The following is a 19,574-nucleotide window of genomic DNA, read 5'->3' as shown; positions in this document are numbered from 1 at the left end:
ATAAAATACGATAAATAGCCTAATATCTTCTACTTTTAAATACATCTCAATCTATTTAATACAAATCTTTATTTTATTAAAATTATTAGTTTACGTCAATTTCCACAGTGATTTGCGCTACTTGAAAGATTCACTTATCATATTTAAACAATTTTTTAATTTTAGGAGACAATATAAGTGATACAAAATGTCTTATTATTAAATGATCAAGTTAAAGTTATGTCTAAAATGAGAATAGTTGGGGAAATATTTTAATATTTATTTAGTAGTATCATTGTTTAATTATATAATAAGAGAATTAGTGGCAGTAAATTGTTATTCATCTGATTCTGTAAGCTAACTGTTTAATATAACTCTTCTGAGAATTAAGATGTAAATTTTTTAGAGGAAATTATTTAAATATTGATTAAATACTGTTACGGCAAAACCTCGATTTAATAGACTAATTCGGGCGAGGGAGTGTTCGTTAAAGCCAAGAGTCCGTATGCAATGAAGTAGGTTTTCCGAGTACACGTGTTAAACATTGAATGATTAGTTAATCTGTTTTTAATTACGTAGATACATACGTGTAATTAAAATTAAGTATATATGAAAAGTTTAATTTTACAGTAAAGTTTTCTATATGCATTAGTGCTTTCATATTTATTTGTCTTTGGATGATGATGTATTGAGAGACTCCTGTTACGATGTGAAATTAAGTGAGAAGACTCGTAGAGTTGAAAAAAATATGAAATGTTACCTATGGTTACAAGATGGCGGCTTGTCTCTGATTCCAGTAAATGGAAGAAGGGAAACAGTGGGGACGCACGCTCTAACCTAACCTAACCTATTCTAATAAATTACCATAATTATTACCAACAAAATTATTAGAATAGGTTAGGTTAGAACGTGCGTCCCCACTGTTTCCTTGCTGGAATCAGACAAGCCGCCATCTTGGAACCATAGGTAATATTAACCATTTTTATATATGGCACATGCACCGAAAGTTTTATACGTTGAATCGAGAGCTTACTGTATTTTTATTAAATATATTTTTACACTTTTTTATCTAATTTAGCGGTTGTTGGCACTTAGATGTACTCATATTGGTGAACAGGTGTGAATGAAAACTGTACTTGCTATTGCATGGTTGATTTGTTTATACTTGCTGTATTCATTTTAAATATTAGAGTTTGTGAATGTTGGCTATTTATTTATTATACAGCAATAGAGCAATCAAAACATTTGTAACTTGTAAATGTTCTTTTCTTCATAGTTATCACTGAAAAAGAAATAAACATATTAATAGACTAAATGGAATATATCATGTAAAATAACACTGTTATTTCATCTCATACATTACCCTTTTTTTTATTTTAAAATATTTGTGTTTTAAATTCCACAACATTGGTTGATTTCATTATGCTTCAATGCGCTTAAATATTTATAATTAGATCTCGCAACGAATGCATTTAAAATATAAAACGAAAGCAAGAAAATATTTATTTTTTCTACAAACTGAATGTATGAGAATGTGATGTTTCTTTGATATATTATGTTTTCATTCAACCAAGACAGCATGCATCAGACGCCTGTTTACTTGGTAACACTGTGTTTGCATTGGAAGAATGTAAAGAGTATTTATCCTTACTCACTCTGTATATGGAAAAAGTATATGCTTACTGCAATCTATCAAATTCAAATTGAATGACACTCACGTATAGAAGTGTAAAAATGAGTTATTTTCTTTGTTAAAAGAAATACACGTGAAACCAAAATAAAAATGAAAAAGGTAAATTTTAATTTAGGTAAAAGTTATTAGCTACAGGTTCTTTTAGGATGCCAGTATATTTTCTGTCCCGACAGATGGAAATAATCATATGAGCGAACAATATTGTACAAAAATTCCCCGACTCATATATAGCTTGCGACAAAGGGAAAATAATTAAAACTAATCTTATGCTAATGTTATACTATTACAAACACGAATAAAAAAATGAAAATTAAAACTAATATTAAACTAAAGGAGGAGAATAAAGGACAGGTAAGAAAATGTAAGAAGTTAGGAAAGGGAGTACCCAGCATTGGTCTTTGAGGTCTTCGGAGAATCCGGTCTCTTTTATAACGTCTTTGGCGAGGGCCTTACACAAAATATGTAGAGGGGGTTCTCTTCTTCCTTTCAGTTCATTCGCTTGTCGATCGTTCAGATGCCAAAATTCACAGTTAATTCTCATGAATCGATCACATCAAATTCTTTAGTCTGTCTATGAAACGCTACTCTTTCTCTTCTGCACGCTGCCAGAACGCACCAGAAGCTCCTCTCACTCCCCACTTTCTTGAGTCCGAATCCTTTTTGTTCTCTCATTCACGACCCTCCTGCCCTCTGGTTTTCGTATTCGACCCTCAGGGGTCACGCACCCTTTATTTGTTTTAGGGGATATACGATGACAATATAAGGAAAGGAATTTCGGAGAGACATTCCAAAGAGGAAAAACAATAGGTAAAGAAAAGAAAGGGGATAAAAGCATGAGGAAGTGAAATTAAAAATAATAATAAAATATAAACTATATACAAACACATGGCATACAGCCACAGAAGAGAATTATTATATCTTGCAATGCTAAAAAAGAAAGTAACGTAAAAGTTTAGAACAAAATCTAGACATAAACTGCAAAAATAATGATAAATCCAGTACACCTCACTCAGATGGAGACGTACGACAACATAAACACAACAACTAATTACTGGTTAATCTTTAATGCCGGTTTATTTTAGTGATAGAGTAGAACTTAAGGCAACATTTAAAATTTGAAATACAAATAAGAATAAAACAAATGTATTGCAGCAGCAATCTTTTAATTTGCTGGATCGATGAACATTTACCAGGTCAATATATCCAAGTGATATCCGCTTGAACCCAAAGTGGATTCCATAATTTACTAATGAATAGCATGGCTAAGGCATTCTTTTTCAATCCTCACTCATACTGGCCAACTGTACAATAATCAAGCCTGCCCATAATGGACATAATTGTAATGGCCATAAAGTCATAGCATACTGATGTTTTGCATTAATTAATCTTACTCATTCAGTGCAAGTGAATAACAGTGTGCACCATTTATTGTTATTTGCTTGCATTGGACGCGTCAACCAATTCTACCGACATTCCTCAGTCGGCCTTTTTGTAAAGTTTTCTCGAGTTATATTGGGCTATAAAATGACTGCAATTCAATAATTAAATATTAAGTAATTTTGCCTAGACGTATGCATCAGACATCTTCAAAATTTATAAATTAAAAAATTAAATAATAATTTATTTCTAATTACCTAATGACTACTTCTAGGAAAAATTACTTAATATTTAATTATTAAATAGTAGTTCTATTATAGTCCAATATAATCTGACAGATCTTTTGGCCTTATTCAAAATTAAAGCCATGTTCGGTAACGCAGTCAGGCTGTGACTTGATACTGAACAATATTCTTAGTAATTCTGATTCCGCCCACTGTAAGAATTATTACTCATTTACTCAGACTACTTTTAGAGGACTTACCGTGCTTAGTGACATCACTCCATCTCTCTCTCTCTCTGTTTTTGCTTTGAAGAATTTTAATGCTTACGACTAGTGTTGCTACCTTTTCAAAATTGCTGACCCGGATGGCAGGTCAGGTTTGTTCGAAACGGAAGTCCCTGACACATGCGCAATGTTATTTTACCATGCAAAGAATAATGTGCATGCCAGTTCTAAACCAGTTATGGACTTTTGTAGGAGCAATTTAAATTAAGAAATGAAATAACTTAGCTTTAAAGAGCTAAGAAGCAAAAAGAAAAAAGGTCAACAGGTTGCTACGAAATCCCGGACAATGAATTAAAAACTGGACAGGTGGCAACACTACTTACGACTGTAATAGCTGCTCATGCTGGATTGAATAACTTTATTTTTAAAGATGAAATTACTATTTTAATTTTTTATTATATTTATTTTTATTTAATTTTAATTTGTCCACTAGTATTACTAGTTGTCTGGGCAAAGAATAATCATTCAATAATGGTCAGAATATTCTTAGCTTCGTTCAGAACTCTCGTTTAGTGTTCTGCATTACTGAACACGGCCCAGGTTAAAGGTTGTTCATATTTGTAAGGTTCTTTACTGACAATGTATACATGGAAAACCCGCGAAGTATGGTTGCCCTGAAGACACAAACAGAACAGGAAATATTTTAAGCCTTGACAACATACACAGTTCTTTTGGCCTTAAATAGGAAAATTTGATATCTGCGGCTACTGATGGTGCTCCTGATATGACCAGTGACAATCATGGATTATGTGGGAAAAAACATCCATGCTGTATTTTATCACTATATTATCCATCAAAGAGTTTTTTGTGCCAAACTTTTGGAAGAATTTTCTGTAGCCATAGAAAAAAAATCAAGTATTTAGTTAACTTTGTTCATGCAAAATCTTCATTACAGCATTGCCTTGTATATTCTTTTATACAGGAATGTGAAGCAGAATATACTGAACTGCTGTTGTGCAACAATGTTCATTGGCTAAGCAAAAGTGAGGTGTTAAAATGTTTGCAAGGATTATTGAATGAAGTCAACAAATTCCTGAAAGCACTTTAGTCAACATCACAGAAGCAGCAATTTTTATAATTTATGTAGATTGAATCTGAAATCACATGTTTAGCATTTTTGTAAGATATATTCAAACATATAAATCAATTAAATACAACATTTCAAGGACAAAATAAGACATTATCCAAGTCTCTTGAACATGCTTATGATTTTATAATAAAGTCAGTAATTTTCCAAGAGGATATTTGGAAGAACAACTTAATTTTTCCTACGTTGCATCAGGCATCAGTAGTACACACTGCTGCTGTAGATTACACTTTATTTACTGCATCCTTGCAACATTTGAAAAATGAGTTTGAGCAAAGACTTCGGGAATTTGATGCGATTCACAAGTTGTGTGGCGGTAGTGAAGAATCTTTTTAGTAGTGGTTCCAGAAAGTGACATGAGAACAAGTTTCCAAATCTTTGAAGAATGGAATTTATATCACCATGTTTGATTCAAAATATTTGTCTGAAAGTACTTTCTTTCTTATGAATTATATCAAAAACAAGTACAGGAGCTCCTTAACTCAATGTCATTCAGTACAATGCTTCTAAATTACAATGAAATCATACATACCCAATTTACAGCAACAGTCAGAGAAAGAAAGTGCAATTTTTCTCTTTAATTGTAAAGAACAATTTTACTCAATCAGTGGCGTAGCAAGGGGGTCTATCATGCACCGGGCACCACTCGCAGAGAGGTACCCAAATGGTCTCCAAGACAAACTATATGTGTTTCTGGAGGGGGGTGCCAAAAAAGTGTCGTGCACTGGGCGCCAGTTATGTTCGCTATGCCACTGTACTCAATAAACAAACAGAACAGCATGTGTTACATTGTACAGCTATGTAGAGACAGCAGAACAACAACAACACTTCTCTTTTTTCCCTCTCAATCAGTTTAACAGTTGAGAGTATATTATTCAGACCTGCAGTAATCCTACCAATCCGTATTTGGACCTTGCTACAAATTCGTTCAGTATTGGTATATTAGGGTGTAAGACATTTTAATACTTTGTAGATAATTAAATCTAATAAATATTTTCATTACTTATGAACGTTGATTTTGATTAATTTTAGGAACTAATATATAATTTTAAAAATTGAAAAAATAGCATAATATACAAAGATACTTGTTTTTAACACTTTCTGCTTTTGTTAATACTAAAAACATGTAAGAGGTTCAACGCAAAAGGAATTACACTGAAGCATAATATCCAACAAAACAACTTTAATTTCACGATAGAGCAGATTATTTACAGGTTCTCGCTCTTTGTACATTTTTCAGGTCCATCTGTGTCAACAATACAACAGCAATTCACGTAATTAATTCCGTCACAAATTCCAACCCGATATGATTAATATACAATATAACTTATCCTACAATTGGCAAATATCTTGATGTGAATTTTCGTTCTGACTTCCAGGCTATTCATGTATTCTTTCCTCCCTTTTCTCTCCAGAATGATAATTCTCTGAGGGATTTACCTCCGGTTCTGGCTGCTTGACTTTCTCGTGGATTTCCACTCTAAGGCCCTACTCGCCAGCACTTGTCAATCTCAAAACTCCCGAGCCTTGCCGGCACACCTAATTCTCTCTCCATGTCTGGCCAAAGAATGTCCACTGGAAGTGAGATTTTTGCCCTCCAGCCTTGTTGTAGCCTATTGTTCATGCCCCATACCCTGGTGGGAAAGGGTTGAGTCAGGATTTCTTACAAGTTCGGAAACAATAGAAAAAAAGAAATTGGATAGAGAAACAGGATTAAAAGATATAGAATATGAAGTTAAAACTATACACAAAAAAAATGGCGTACAGCCACAAACACTTTTGTGGATTAAGAGAGCCAGCTGTTCCATTCACATTATAGGCAATTGAGTAGAACAGCTGAATGGTGAGGAATGGAGCCTGATGTATCCATGAAAAATTCTGAGGATTTAATCTGGATTCAGGACTATTGTGGGAAGAGCTGAGAATTTTTCTTAGGCCTGTAATGGGGTTCCTATCTCTACAGATTAATGTTATTTTTACTGACAAAAACTAAAATCCTTAAAACTGCTTTTTAGCACACTCGCTAGAGTGGCCCCTCATCAGTCAACATCAACCAGGATATGGCACTTGTACACCACGAGTTTGATTAATAACATGATCTTGTGTCTAATACTCAACAAAAGGACCTGCTCTCCCCAAGCCCCATACAAGCTCTCAACAGCCTTGTCTGGACTCAAATTTAAGTTTCTTGGAACAACAAGCAAACAATGTAACCATTGACATTTTCTTCAGATACTAATGATTAATAAGTAGAGAAAACTCAAAGATTTCTGTGTTAATATTTTCAGAAGCAGTACAATTTCATCAGTTTATCATGACTGTATGTTGCATAAATATTTGACACTTATCACGGTGTAAACTATAGCATCCAACAATATATTATTGATTCAGTTATATACATTATGTAACTTTACTAGTCCAGTAAACATGGATGTATATTTTAAAATTTATATCCAATTTTTTATATAATATTTTTGGAATTTTAAATACCATATCACTAAAATAATTAAACAGTTATCTGTTGAATGAGATCTTTTTTTGGAAGGAATATATTTCATGCTTCCTGCTTTATTATTGTAATTTATACACAATATATTAGCGAGGTTGAGGCCAAAGTTTTAAACGCAAAAACGTGTATGTCGGACGTTCGGTGCCACTTTCCCGTAAGCCTAGAAGTTCGACAATGGCGTTTGGAATGTCGAGTACGATTCCACTGACTTTCCAAATGCCATTTGTCGAACTTCTAGGCTTACGGGAAAGCGGAGCCGAACGTCCGACGTACGTGTTTTCACGTTTAAAACTTCGGCCTCGACCTCGCTATTTGTAATTTATACAGTTTAAATTCATTAAGTTATGCTTTCCTGTCTGGACTTTGATATCTGATAATCTGTTATTCTTTCTGTAATTTGTTTGATTTATATTTTAATAAATATTCTCCATTTACATAATCTTTTGTTGTATTAAGTAATACTATAATATATAAAAAATATTAGATAATTTTGATTTATTTTCTTTTTACTAATAAAATTTTATTTCTAAATAGAAGTGACTGTAATTTATCAGAGAGGTTTGCCTGTAATCACAGTTCCTTTGCCGTCACGACGAGAAAAATGTTGTTTCACGCTGAGACCTATTAGCAGTACCGTGGGTGATTTTTTAAGAGACATTCAAAGTGAAGACAGAGGTATTGACAGGATAGGAATTCATACCACAGGTAAGTAGAATTTATATCTTGTTAAATGCTTTTATTACTTTCAGACAATTTAGAGTTTAAATAATTTTAAATATTTTCATAGCAGATACATGAAATTTTTATGGTTTGTTAAATAGTTCTTGCGATATGTTTTTACCTTCTTTTGTGCCCAAAATTATCTTATTTTAATTAATTTATTTATCATAATACATTCGTGGTAGTGTTGCAATGGATAAATTGTAGTCTCCCCAATAAAACAAAAACTTGTCGATGTGTCGCATAAACTGGTTTGGGACTCTTTAACTATCCTCAGACCTTTACCAGAAAAATTATTATTTAATTATTTAATGTTTTTGGCTGTCTGAGAAGCTGTCGTCAAGATACGCCAAATAGAACATAAAATGGACTATCTCGATTTGAATTTGATAGAATACGTAAATTTGTACATAGAGGAAAACATATCAAGATATTGGAGAAATTGTTATAAAATAAAATGAAATTAATTGAAGTAGAAATAAGGTAAAAACAATAATCCAAAAAGTACATAATAAAAATAAAAAATAACGTAAAATGAACGTAGCAGCTCTATAAGAAAATATGAATACAATAAATCAATAAACGGGAAAAGTCAAGCACCCATCACAAACATTGCAAATACCGTAAATATTCATGCACCGAAAGGGGACTCGACTTTGTCTGTTTATTGATTTATTGTACTTATATTTTCTTATATAACTGCTACGTTCATTTTATGTTATTTTTTATTTTTCACATAAAAGTTTAAAAGCACCGTCTATCGGCCTTAATAAGGTTTTAATGAGTAAAACGCACAATAAATATTTCGCAAGCATTTTCGACACGTATAGAACATCTTCGGGCGAAACGAAAACAAATTTTAGAACCTTGATATGAATTTTAATATTAACATTAATGTGTTATTTTTAAATGTATAATGTTAGTTTGTAATAATACACGACGCTTTTAGCCCACGACTGTAAATTAGATAGAGTTAGATGACCTAATAAATAGGATTTAACAATTTGGAGGGCTTATCACACCAATGCCGACAGAAAGAAGGACCAGATCTTTTACAAAAAAGTTAGTCTTTAATAATCACATTTCAAATTTGAAATTTAAAATTTAAATTTCTATTTTTATTTATGTATTTTTTGTATTATTACTTTATCTTATTTATTCTGTTTTATTTTATATTTTATAAGAATGTCACCAATAATCCAATATATCCTTGTTCTATATACAAAATTTAAAGCCGGACAATTTGCCGAATTATCGATCTATAATAAGACTAAGTACTTTGTCTAGAGTTAGGCGATTAAGCTGCCGTCTTGTGATAATTTTAATAATTATAATAAATTAATTTCTATTTAGAATTTCTGTAAGAAAAGAATTAGCCCAGAGCAGGACTCAAACCCACAACTTCTGCATAACGTGCCGACATGTTGCTAGTTACGTTACATGGACTCCATTCTATCTTTGCTTTCACAACTATTAATTTAGATATAACCATACAGGTCACTCACAACTGGGCTGATTCTTTTCTTTCAGAAATTCTAAATTAAAATTAATTATAATTATTAAAATTATCATGAGATGTCAGTATAACTCTAGGTAAACCAAGTTAATAATTAGATATTGTCTAGAGATAGACAAATTACTTCATATCTAATTATTAACTTAGCTACATCATTGCCTGATAATTTGGCAGATCATTTGGCTTTAATTAAAATCAGGTTTGTGAGATTGTATATATACTGTATATATATATATATATACAAATTTAGGTTAAAGTGTACCTAGGTAACTCCTATGGCGGCACTTCCGGAATCTCGATAACATTTGCGATTAGAAATGCAAATTTTTAATTTTCGTGGACCCGAGGACGCACGTTCTAACTCTAACCAACCTAACCTATTCTATTCCCTAATAAATTACTAATAATTTGGTAATTTATTAGAATAGGTTAGGTTAGGTTAGAACGTGCGTCCTCGGGCCCACGAAAATTAAAAATTTGCATTTCTAATCGCAAATGCTATCGAGATTCCGGAAGTGCCGCCATAGGGGTTACCTAGGTACAGTACACTTTAACTCAAATTTATGTATTCTATCAAATTCAAATTTAATATTCCGTTTTGTTCTATCCAGTGTAGACTGAAGATAGCTTGGCTGCACAGACAACCAAAAATGTTAATTAATTAAATGATAATTTTGCTGGTAAAAGTTGAGAGTGGTTAAAAACGTTGTTAATATTCATTACAAGAAGAACAACACAAATATATAAAGCAAATGTAAATCAGTTATAATAAAAGCTACACTTAAACCTATAATACAGAACATAAAACACATATATTAAACTTGACAATACAATAAATTTTTATAAACATTTTTAAAACTTGTACAAGACTAATATAAAAATCATTCCACAGATTTTATGAATTGTAAAATTCTGTAAAAAAAGTGATTATTGAGAAATAGTAAGCTGGTAATTCAGAATGTGTTGATATTTTGTTTCTACTTAACCTAGATGATATCCTTAAACTAACAAAATAGGAAGAGTTATAATACAATGTTTAATCAAAATATGTCAATACAGTAGACCCCCATAACACGTTCCATGTTATATGAATTCCGTGTTGTACGAGTCACTTAGATTTTACAAATACACGAGCCGTTCACGGTCCGGCACTTGTGCAGTTTAGCGGGTACAGCCGTTAGAAAGATTTTCTTCCATAAAATTAATCGATTCTAGACTAATTTCGCTCAAACATTTCCAAATCGTGTATAATTTTTTGGTAATAATTCATATAAACTATGCTATAAACAAAAAATTGTAGGAATACTTACCGAGTGCGCATTGTTCAAAGATGCCATTGCTCAAGCTTGTTTTTGTCGCGGAGCGGTTCATCGAACGGCAGACGCGTTTCCCAATAAGTTATTCTTTCTCAGAAAAATTCACCGAACTTTGGCGACATCATTAATAGAAATATATTTTTTATAGCCATTGAGTAATAAATGTTTTTTAGTAGGTCCGCTGCTCGTTTAAACTCAAAGGTTTGTGCAACATCTGCTATTGGTCCAGATTCGACCAATCCTGTTGGCCATGACAATCTGTCTCATTCTTTTAGTGTGTTATACGAACACGATCGCAATTTTTCTGCCATGTTATACGAATCCGTCTTATACGAACCCATGTTATAGGGGGTCTACTGTACTTAATTTAAATCCAGAAAATTAATATATTCTTGTGTCAAATTTCCATTTGAAGTAGGTGAGAGATTATCAGATTTGTTAATCAATAAATACAGAGTAATTTTTTTTATATATATTGTTTATTCTACCAAGTTATGATAGGAGAGTAATGCTCTAAACTGGAAGTCAGTAATCAATAATGAATTGAAAGATGGAAAAAATTGCCCATAAGACATTTAAAAGAGACACTCCAGCACTGTCACTATAAAAAACTCTTTTCGGAAAAATTCTTTACTATTTTATATGATACTTATACATTAACTTGTTATTAGTAATTATTCTCATATTCGCACATTATGAGAATGCCATGTTCTGATTATTGATATAAGAATTTGACAAGTAAAACACATGAAGCACGAGTTTACAAAAGGCAATATTTAAGTTGTTGATATCTTGCTAAAGCAAAACTGATTGCTACTACAGTTTTCCCTTGATAGTCCGATGTTTTGTAATCCATCATGCTCAGTCGTCCAACGCACCTCCTGTCAAGGTCACCGTAGTCCCAGTCTTCAAAGTGTGAGCACAGTATTTACATATGTACTGTACTGTACATAATTAATCTACCTACGTTGTAGCATTTAGTTATTAACTTTCTGTTATTACTAGCTGAACTAATTCTGTTGTTGTCTTGTTATTAGACGTCTTCCTCTTATGTTCTTTCATTGAAGGGCTTGGTGGAAAAGTAGCATATTTCAAATTACGAAGTTTTGAGAAAAAAGAGAATATCTGTTTCAATTTACCAGCACTTTAATGTGTGATGTTTTATTAATGTTGGTGGGACATGCAACCATGAAAGTTTCTTAAAGACTGATCAATAATAATACACCAATTGTTAATTACATATTTTCTGTAATTTTACAGGATGTGCCATTTTTCCATTAAGCCCCTCAATTCTTTTTTATAATGTATGAGATGTTGCAATAGTGTAAAAAGTTGTATTGTATTTGTTCTAAAACTTAAAAGGATTTTATACCTCATAAAGGCATTAATAGTTTTGTATTGCAAAGGTGTATGTAACAATGGTAAAGAGAGTATGGAAATGTTTAAGCCTAGATTTTTGCCTGAACGATTACCAAAGAAAGGTAAAGAATAGGGAGAGAAATTGACTTTTCGAGATGAAGTGAGGAGAGGTGAATCATAAAAGATGTTATTTTTCACTTTGTAAAGATAATTGAACTTGCTTATAAATCCCATATGTAAAACAGTTTTCACTATATTTATTTTATGACTTGTGTTAGAATGGTTACTGCAATGAGTGTACACTGTACAATCATGTTCACACAATATAGTTTGAAACCATGCCCCTGGCTAGCGATAGTTCTGTTTCTAAACACAGGTGCCATCTCGTAATAAATTTATTACAAGATTATGCCTAACACCTCCCTCTTGGCTCAAATTTATTAGTAATTCGTAATTATTATAGCCGTTATTTAGCCCAATGTAATACGGCAGTTGTTTGTGATTTATTTATTTTGTCGGGTTTAGTATGGACGTTTATATTTACAGGGACATTTTGAGGCAATAAGAAATTGGTATTAGAGCATATTTTAATTTCAATATTAAGTATTTCAACCCATTGGCTTATGATTCTATCACTAAAATACACCTAAATTCATCAAAGAATGCAAATCGATTATGTTACTCCCTTAGTATATTGAAAAGCTTCACACAGTTGTCTCTTTATTTTGCCTGCTTCTCACGTTTCACCTGCATACAAGTCCGTTGCCTTCAAAGTCCATATAATAAAATACATCATACATTGGCACCTTCCCATCTAAAATATTTGAAAATTCTCAATATATATATATATAAATAATATATAAAGCACTTAATAAATGGACTGGAATTAATAGTAAAGTTCCAGCACCTTTGTTGCATGCCTGGAGGACATTTTTAAAATTGATTAAGTTTATTTTAACATCTATTTTTGTCTTATGTACCATAATTTTTATGGTAAACAAGATCAAAAACGTTAGTTCATTTAATAAATTTGTGTGATTCACCGAATTTAGGTGTCTTTGAGTTAATCTTACATTGTATATCCAGTTATTGCAATAATTTACTTATTGTAGGATTAATATAGGATTATTAGGATTAATGAAATCTAAGTCTAAAATCTAAGATAAATGACTGTGAGCTACGCGAATACCGATTACAAAGAATCTTGGATTTTGAAAAAAAACAGAACCTTTAATTTGCGTGATAATATACAGGAACTTATAGGATGCCAGCAATACAAAAAAATATCTCTTCCCGACACATAAATATATACACCTTATAACTAAACTTATAACTAATTATAACTAAATTATAACTAAATTAGGATATTGGGACAATGAGGACGAATAAAGTAAAAGAATAGACTGAAAGAGAAAATGGTACCCAAATTTTTACAACGTTATCACGGTGCGTTATATACAATGGTTGGTGGACCTCTTCTTAATCACGAACGATGTAACTTCGTCACTAAAACGTAAAGTCCTTGACCGATGGGGACAAAAAAATATTCTTGAACTTCTCTTGTTTCGATCCGAATTTTTCTACGTTCCTTCGTACTTCTTTGTTCTCTCCACGTGGTCCCAAAAACGTAGTGGAGAGCTACCTCTCGCGTCTTTCCTTCTCGAGTCTTGGCCAAAGAATGACCTCCTTCGTCCCCGTTATAGCCTGAGGGCCGCATACCGTTCATTGTCCTAAGGGGCCACCTGCTGTTGAGCCGTTACGCACCGGTCAGGAGAAAATACCAAGAAGGGAAGATAATAGTACTAGGAAGGAGGAAGGAAAATATATTCTAATATACAATAAAATACGTTAGACTAATTAAAACTATACATTACAATAATGGCGTTTAGCCACATGACATACATATATAAATAAAATAATGGGTAATAAAATGGGATGATGCATACCGTATGCAGTTACAATACAATATAATTTATAAGAAGAAGTACAGTATTTTATTCACAGTGTTGGTCTATGTATCTGTATTTAAAAATATGTAATATGTATTTCATAAGGCTTCTTTCTGTTATGTGATATATACGTATGTTGTCGTTACGGTCTAATGTTTCTAGTATTTTATATTGTGTATGTAGTATGACGCCTGTGTAAGAGAGAATTATAGGAACTGGTATTCTATCCATTCTCCACAGATGATTTATTTTATGGATGAGTTCTAAATATTTATTAATTTTTTCAGTGTATGTATTTTGTATGTTCTAGACGTTTGGTACAGCCATGTCTATAATGTATGTGATTTCATTTTATTTGTCAATGAATGCGATATCTGGTTGATGGCTTGTTTTGTCTGCAATGATGACTTATAGAGAATATTTTGTGTGTGTTGTTTTAGTTCTAAGACTGTATATGGTATGTATTTGTAGTAAGGTATCTAGGTCTATAATTATTGGTGTTTGCATGCAAGCTTTTCATGTATTATGTTTGCTATTTGATTATGTCAATACAATAGTCTACATATGCTAAAAACTTGCAACATAATGTGATATATTGTATAAATTTGGTATTTTCTATAAGTGTCATTAGTTAGTGTGTGTGTCTTAAAATGTGCTTTTGATAGATTCTTGTATTTATAACGTGGTCTTGTATGGCAGTCGTGAACCCTTCTGTCTCTCCAAAGGGACACCCAGCACTCAGCCAACAGTATGATACAATTCTGTGAAAATGATCTTGGCTGAGGTCATTAGTGTATGTATTATGGAGTTTCTTTTGAGCCTATAACTATCCTATCCATGCATTTTATGTAGTATGTCAGATCTAGGTCAGGGTTGTGTACTGTTTTAGTAAGTTTAATGACGTACTATTTTTTTCTGCAAGAGATACAGCAAAGCCAAATGATTGCCATAATGTATTGAGTTATTTTTCACTACTATTAATAATTAGATTTTAAGTAATTTGGTATTAGAAGTAGATGTTAGGCACCAGTCTTATTGAAATTAATAATTATAATAATTTAAATATTTATTAAATAATTTAGAATAGTCTGGAAGAAAAGAATTGTTCCAGAACGGGATTCAAACCTGCAATTCCCGCATACTGTGTGGACCAGTGGCGTAGCGTGGGTGTCAGTTGCTCGGGGCGGAGGAAAATTTTGCCGCCTCCTTATTTAGGTATAAGTAATGAAAAATTTTGTGCTCATTTCAATCGGTCCGAATTGAAGGTGCGACAAAAATATAAAATAAAATAGTTCAAATTTTTATAAAGATGTTATTATTATTTATTGTGAAATTTTGCCGCCCCCTAAAAGTGCCGCCCGGGGCGCGCCACCCCTGCCGCCCCCACTACGCTACGCCACTGGTGTGGACATATTACCAGTTACACCACCCAAACTTCTAATATCTCTAATATCTACCTCTAATTATTAATAATAGCAAAAAATAGCCCGATACATTACGGCAGTCATTTGGTTTTGATTAATAACATTGGGTTTTAAGACGTTCATAAGAGACACAGCTTTATATAATTGTGATACTTCTTGTTTTCTGTAGAAAAACTCTGACATCTATTTGTATTTGTTTAGTAAAGGTTTACTATATCTGTAAGTTTCATCTACCCTATTTATGAGGAAGAGTCAGTCTTTCTATGGTTGACTTAGGGTGGTGTTCATTGTGATTTGTTAATGCTATTCATACTTTTCTTTGGAGTTGTTCTAGTTCTGCATGTGCGCAATGTATAAATGTGAGTACTGGAGGGGGGAGGGGGCACCGATAAAGTGTCGTGCCCAGGGTGCAAGTTATGTTCGCTACGCCACTGAATTTAGTTGTACGCAGATGGATGCATATAGTTTTTTGTCATCTACATACAGTACATGAGATGAGATAATATGCTGTTTTCTAATGTTGGATATTTTCTATCATATAATCTACTAAACAGTGGACTTGAGGACTCTCCCTGGAAAATACCTCACCTTACATTTAATAGGTTTGAATGTGGATGTTAGTGCTGTTGAATGCTTTTCTATAATCTGTATATAGGCCATGTATAGGCTTTTGTGTTGTTTGTTTTCTGGTAGTAAAATAATTGAATTTGTGAATAGCTGTTCTTTATATCTAATATGGTTTCTTCAACAACCTTTTGTTGTTCTGTGGAAATGTGTTGTTTAACGTACTGATATTGTTTTCTCATATTGTAATGCATGGATATTTTGTAGTTTTGGAAGGCATGTAATTGATCTGTATTGTACAGGGATTGGCAGAAGTTTCAGTGTCTTGTGTATTGTTAATTGTGTGTGTAAAATATTTAGCCAGTTTCTAGTTAAGGTGTAAATTTTTTGAATCAAAATTTGTGAATGTCTTCTATACTAGGTGTCTTCCAACTGTGTTTTCTTTATTGTATTTTGGATGAAATATGCATTTATTTTAGCACAGGGCATAATCAGTATCTCATTCATGTTTTGTTCTTTCTCCTTAATCCAGCTAGCTTCATCTTTGTGTGATTGAATTGGACCAAATAGCAGATCAGTAATCTGTGAGTTCTTTTTCTATTGGTGTATCATTGTGCTGTGGTTGTTTGTTAATAATTTATTTTGTTGTTTTCATAGTATACAGGTTTTGCATTGCTTTAATCTTTGTGATTTGTGTCAAGTTTTTGTTTGCGGGTATCAATGTACTGTTCTGTATGTGTATAGTGTCATTTGTTTTTTTTTTCTTATACTCTTGAATGCTTTTTTTAATCTCTTTCATTAAGTTTTGTATTATGTTCTTTATAGTGTGTTATAACTGACAGCCTGCATAATTATTGTCTAATTATATTTATTTCTGTACAACTTATCTGTTTTTCTAGTCTTTTTTTTGCCAGGCAGGCTTATGATTTTTATGTTTTGAATGCTGTCTGCTTGTGATTGTAGTTTAAGGCCATAGTATTTAAACATACATTAGTTTATTCTGGTGCAATGACTTCACCAGAACAAACTAATTTATGTATGTCTGAAAATGTTGAATCTAATTGAATGTATTCTGACAGTATGCACTTGTGTAAATAGTGTAAGGTTTCCCTGATTGCTTTGATGTGTTTATTTGTTGCCTTTGTGTGAGATCTAAATCTGTATAAATAAGGAATGTTTTTTAGAATAAATGTGAGTATGTATTAATTTCTTGTTGATCTATAGTGTCGTTGCTATAATTATTGTATTTATATGTACAGTACATTAGCAGTTTGTATTCTGAGAAGGTTTTAATTATCAACTGTTGTGTGATATTAGCGAGGTTGAGGCCAAAATTTTAAACATGAAAACATGTACGTCGGACGTTCGGCGCCACTTTCCCGTAAGCCTAGAAGTTTGACAATAGTGTTTGGAAAGCCAGTGGAATCATGTTTGGCATTTCAAATGCCATTGTCAAACTTCTAGTCTTACGGGAAAGCGGCGCCGAATGTCCGACGTACACGTTTTCATGTCTAAAACTTCGGCCTCAACCTCGCTATTGTGACTGTGTTCCAAACTTCAACTTGATCTATCTTTAATTTATTTCTTCTGCAACTTGTTGTTTTATATGTTTGTTGAATAAAATTGTGTATAATTATTCTTTTTTGATCAATAACCCTATGTTTCATGACAGTGAGAAATAGATGTTTTAATGTATAAATTTATCATATTAAATATGGATGATGAATTCATTCATTTCTTATAACAATGTCATCCATTGGCATGAATTTCCAGCCTTGATGGTCAATAGCTAGATTACCATTCACATACAATGGATAACACTCCCTAACCTATCTAATGACTACCAACGATAGAAATTCACATCAATTGATGAAAAGAAATGAATGAAATCATCATTATAAGAAATGAATGAATTCATCAGCCGTATTTACTATACCATCACAAAACTTGAAACAGACTTGCCAATGGTCACGGTAGATACTGCGGTATCTGCTTATTGTGAGTCAGACACTGCTTGTAGCTTCATTTTTCTTATTAACATGGGTAATCCTATTGGAAGTTTATGCTTCCAACATTATCCCTCTATGAAATTACTGTGTTTTTTCATCTTAACAAGGTGTATGGCTAGTGAGATAATTATTGTTATGATTATTATTATTTTATGTTTTATTATGGTAATGTTATTTGATAAAGAAAACAGATGTTCTTCAACAAATAATATTACCATGTTTAATTTACCAAAAACAATTAATTTTCATATTTTCATTGCAAATTCAGTGGTGCAGGATATATGATAGTGTGGGTTGGGCTAAGACTCCACTAGCACAAAAACAAGCATAAAAACTTTCTCTCCATAATTATGTTTAATCACATAACCTGTTTGCAATGAAAGTCTAGCTCCACTGATTTTTTTAATAAATTTTTCCACGTCTATTCTATGCCTTTTTGCAATAGCCATTTTAATGTTAAAACTAATCAAAATGCTTCGCAAGCATCAAGGCGGCGAGAGCAAGAGATAGAATAGAGCAAACATGCACGATGTCACGACAACATAGACGTCTGCCGATTTCTGATCGGTCGATGGCGGTACCAGCAGTGCCCAAGCACGGGGCGTAGACCCTGGGGGCGCAGAAATGATTTGGACCAAGTTTTGGGTCATAGTTTTGTGGCGTAGTTACAGATGTTCGCACCAGGCGCATAAAAGGCTAGTTACGGCACTGGTCGACAGTACCATTTTACGGATGTATTCGTGTCAGAATTTAAACACTGCTCGACTCGCTTTATGCTTTGTTTTCTGCCTTACTCTGGCATAAAATATCACGGTCACACGATTAAAAATATTTACAGTGAGGGTTTTTACAATAGTGGGTGTTGATAAGAGATCATGCTTCTAATCTGTCGTCATAAATGATTGTTTTTTAATTACAGTAATAAATTAATTAATTTTAATGTTTTAAGAATCTGCAAAATTATGAAATAAATTTGATGATGATAATGTATTTATAAAACCATAAAATTTTATATTTGACAGATGGAATAAGAATAGCCTCATCTACAAGTATTGAGTCACTTATGCAGAATGATTTTCATCTCATTGTTAATGACATAGTATACTATGTAAGCCCACCAGAAGCTGGTAAAGTATGATTTAATTAAATCTTGATTTTTACAATTTTTATTTCTATATTTAGTTCAGTTTTTAAATAAAAACAGTAATAAAATGTGTATAATATTATTTTACTAAATCTTTTTTAATATTTTTAATTTAAAAACTTGCTGTTTAACATGTAGTGAATCATTAAATAAAATAAAACACTGTCTTTTTGACAGTATAAAATAAGAAAATATTAGATCTTATGTGCATACGGCAATTTAAACGTGTTGAAATTGTCATTTACGGGTAAAATTTAAAAATTTACAACTTAACATAAACATGAAAACTAAATAAATATAATACAGTACAAATTAACATCGTACTGAACCTGATAACATTAAGCCAATACATCGCCAACTGCCGTAAATAATCAGGCTAACTTTTGGATATAAACGATTAAAGATTAGAAAATAAATTTG

The 19,574-nt window shown here is 32.3% G+C and overlaps 1 protein-coding gene across 1 annotated transcript in view; it reads left to right on the top strand.

Annotated features, from left to right (window-relative positions):
- The window catches only part of MCU (mitochondrial calcium uniporter), a 125,340-nt gene that overhangs the window by 78,986 nt on the left and 26,780 nt on the right, over positions 1–19,574 (top strand). Inside the window, exons 3-4 of the mRNA XM_067266138.1 lie at positions 7,688–7,858; positions 19,033–19,137. Coding sequence (XP_067122239.1) covers positions 7,688–7,858; positions 19,033–19,137 — 276 coding nt within the window. The remainder of the gene's footprint in view (positions 1–7,687; positions 7,859–19,032; positions 19,138–19,574) is intronic.

Source organism: Centruroides vittatus, unplaced genomic scaffold, assembly GCF_030686945.1.
Source record: "Centruroides vittatus isolate TY-2023 unplaced genomic scaffold, ASM3068694v2 contig_2682, whole genome shotgun sequence".
Lineage (NCBI taxonomy): Eukaryota > Metazoa > Arthropoda > Arachnida > Scorpiones > Buthidae > Centruroides > Centruroides vittatus.
The sequence above is the reverse complement of the archived record's forward strand: the minus strand, read 5'-3'. Positions and strand labels throughout refer to the sequence as shown.